The sequence below is a fragment of the Protobothrops mucrosquamatus genome, unplaced genomic scaffold, assembly GCF_001527695.2.
Source record: "Protobothrops mucrosquamatus isolate PMUCROS unplaced genomic scaffold, P.Mucros_1.0 scaffold21010, whole genome shotgun sequence".
NCBI classification, from domain to species: domain Eukaryota; kingdom Metazoa; phylum Chordata; class Lepidosauria; order Squamata; family Viperidae; genus Protobothrops; species Protobothrops mucrosquamatus.
In genome coordinates this window covers 1-2,435 of record NW_015406766.1, presented here as the reverse complement: position 1 = coordinate 2,435, position 2,435 = coordinate 1, and the positions used below count along the sequence as shown (strand labels likewise).

The window sequence follows — 2,435 nt, the reverse complement described above, 5'->3', positions numbered from 1 at the left end:
CTCACGAGGAATCGGTGCAAGGAGACGGTGGGGGTGGGTAGAGGTGGTGGGTGTAGCTCCGCTCGGTGTACGGGGAGGGGGGGCAGCTTTCACAGTTTTCCTCTGCAGACAAGTACTGGCTGCGCGGGGTGGGGGGCGGTGGCGTGGGCTCAGAGTCGTAGTTGAGGTCGCTGGCATAGCCTTTGCCCCCCGTGGTCATCATCCGACGGCTGGGTGCGTAGTCGCTGTCACAAACGTCGGTGCTGCACGGGGTCGTGGGAGGTGCAAAATGCCGGTAGCTGTAGGGCCTGTAACTGGGCAGAAAACATGAAGAGGCGGTGAGCATCGACACCTGAAAACAGCCAAAGGTCTTCTTGAGCCACACGGCACTCGGTCATCTGTGGCCACCAGAGAGGACCTGCTTTTTGGGACGACTTCCTCTTCTGGGGCGGGAGACTCTTAGATGAGGTCTCAAAATGGCTCCCTGGATGGGTGTTCTCCATCAAGCAGGCTTTCGAAAAAGGCTTCCCATTTTCATGGTAGTTGAAGCAGCCATCAAGCCAGAAGAATTTCATGCCTTCCCCAGAAAGCCTGGCCCAGGTGGTCCTTTTCTCCACACAAATCTCCGCCAGGAAGTATCCCGAACCTATCAGCAAGTAGCCCAAAACCCAGACTGGGGACACACGGCCTTACCTGTACGATCTGTGCGTAGAAGGGCTGTTGGACGAATAGCCAAATTCCATTGTGTAGCGAGAGTCCTCTGTCGCTGGTGATGGAGGAGGGTTCAAAATCTTTAGAGGGAGAATAAAGGGAGGGTCAACTTTAAAAGAAGCACTTTTGTACCGTATTGTTCCAAGGGAGTATTTTTCTCCACACTGTGAAGGCTGTCTGCACTGAACACCGAACTGAAGTTTATTACATGCACTACGGCGCTGCTTTAATAGAGATATTTTCTTTTCATTTGCTATATTTAAATCTAGATTTCTTTCCCCCTGGTGTAACTATAAGCCATCTTTCCCATTTGGATTCTGACTATCTTCAGAGGAAGGGAGGAAGGAAGGAAGGAAGGAAGGAAGGAAGGAAGGAAGGAAGGAAGGAAGGAAGGAAGGAAGGAAGGAAGGAAGGAAGGAAGGAAGGAAGGAAGGAAGGAAGGAAGGAAGGAAGGAAGGAAGGAGGAAGGGAGGGAGGGAGGGAAGGAAATTGAAATTAAAACACCAGAAAGAAAGTGTTTGTGAAAGAAAATAAGTGATGAGAATATGCTCTTCATCATAAAATGCTGCCAATAAAGGGAAGTAGGACAGGGCAATGTGGTCAATTCCAACTTTTCAGGCACGTTAAGCTCACGTTTTCTCCCATGTTATTCACACAGTTCCCTCAACTTTACTGAATTGCTTCAGTTTATGCTGGGAATCAACTTTTCAGATTTAGATGTAAAGAAAAAGCTTCTTACTGGAGGGAAGTAGATCCCTTTGATGCTTGAGGAGCTGCTGGAGGACGCCCCCGTGACGTGAGCTCTGTCGTAAGGTGGGCCACTGCTTCCTGCCATGATGCTAAGTGAACTGATCACAGATTTACCACGGGACATTCCTAAAAAAAAACACCCAAGGAAATTCAGTTAAAAGGCTTAGAGGAAAAAGTACGTATTCGAGCATCACGGGTCCAGGAGTCCTGTTTTATGATCACAACGACCAAGGATCCCTCTTCACACGCCTTCGCATTTCTGCACAAATACTGGAAATGAGGAAGGGGGGACGAGGCCAAGTGCACCAAGGCCAGCCCTGCCGACGATTTCTGCTTGCAGGGGGGCCCTCTGGATCTGGAGCAGAGCCCAGGCCAGGCTTTGTGAGGGGGAAAAGTGAAGCAGAAAGGTGGAGAAAATCTTTAGGCAGGGTGAGGCTTAACAAAGAATGCAACTTACCAAGTTATCGGGAGTTTAGCTCAACTCAAACATTGCAAGGGTTGTGCTTATTTGTGCTAAGATTTATTTGGCGAGTTGTCGCACCAATTTGCTTTTTTCTTGGGGTATCTGTGCACTAGGTCTACTTTAAAACACTTAGTGCAGGGGTCTTCAAACCTGGCCCTTTGATGACTTGTGCACTTCAACTCCCAGAATTCCTCAGCCAGCCTCCATTTTGTTTGTTAGATTTAAGACAGGGGTCTTCAAACTTGGCCCTTTGATGACTTGTGGACTTCAACTCCCAGAATTCCTCAGCCAGCCTCCATTTTGTTTGTTAGATTTAAGACAGGGGTCTTCAAACTTGGCCCTTTTATGACTTGTGGACTTCAATTCCCAGAATTCCTCAGCCAGCCTCCATTTTGTTTGTTAGATTTAAGACAGGGGTCTTCAAACTTGGCCCTTTTATGACTTGTGGACTTCAACTCCCAGAATTCCTCAGCCAGCCTCCATTTTGTTTGTTAGATTTAAGACAGGGGTCTTCAAACTTGGCCCTTTTATG

General features: G+C 48.4%; 1 protein-coding gene across 1 annotated transcript; it reads right to left on the bottom strand.

The window, feature by feature from the left end:
- Nucleotide 1: 1 nt before the first annotated feature.
- LOC107301966 (low-density lipoprotein receptor-related protein 6-like) lies at nucleotides 2-1,566 on the bottom strand (the record flags this gene model as incomplete). Its single annotated transcript, XM_015831109.1, has 3 exons — nucleotides 2-293; nucleotides 673-770; nucleotides 1,430-1,566. Coding segments are annotated over 3 exons (527 nt in total), but the record flags the coding sequence as incomplete, so codon positions are not given.
- Between the last annotated feature and the right edge of the window lie 869 nt (nucleotides 1,567-2,435).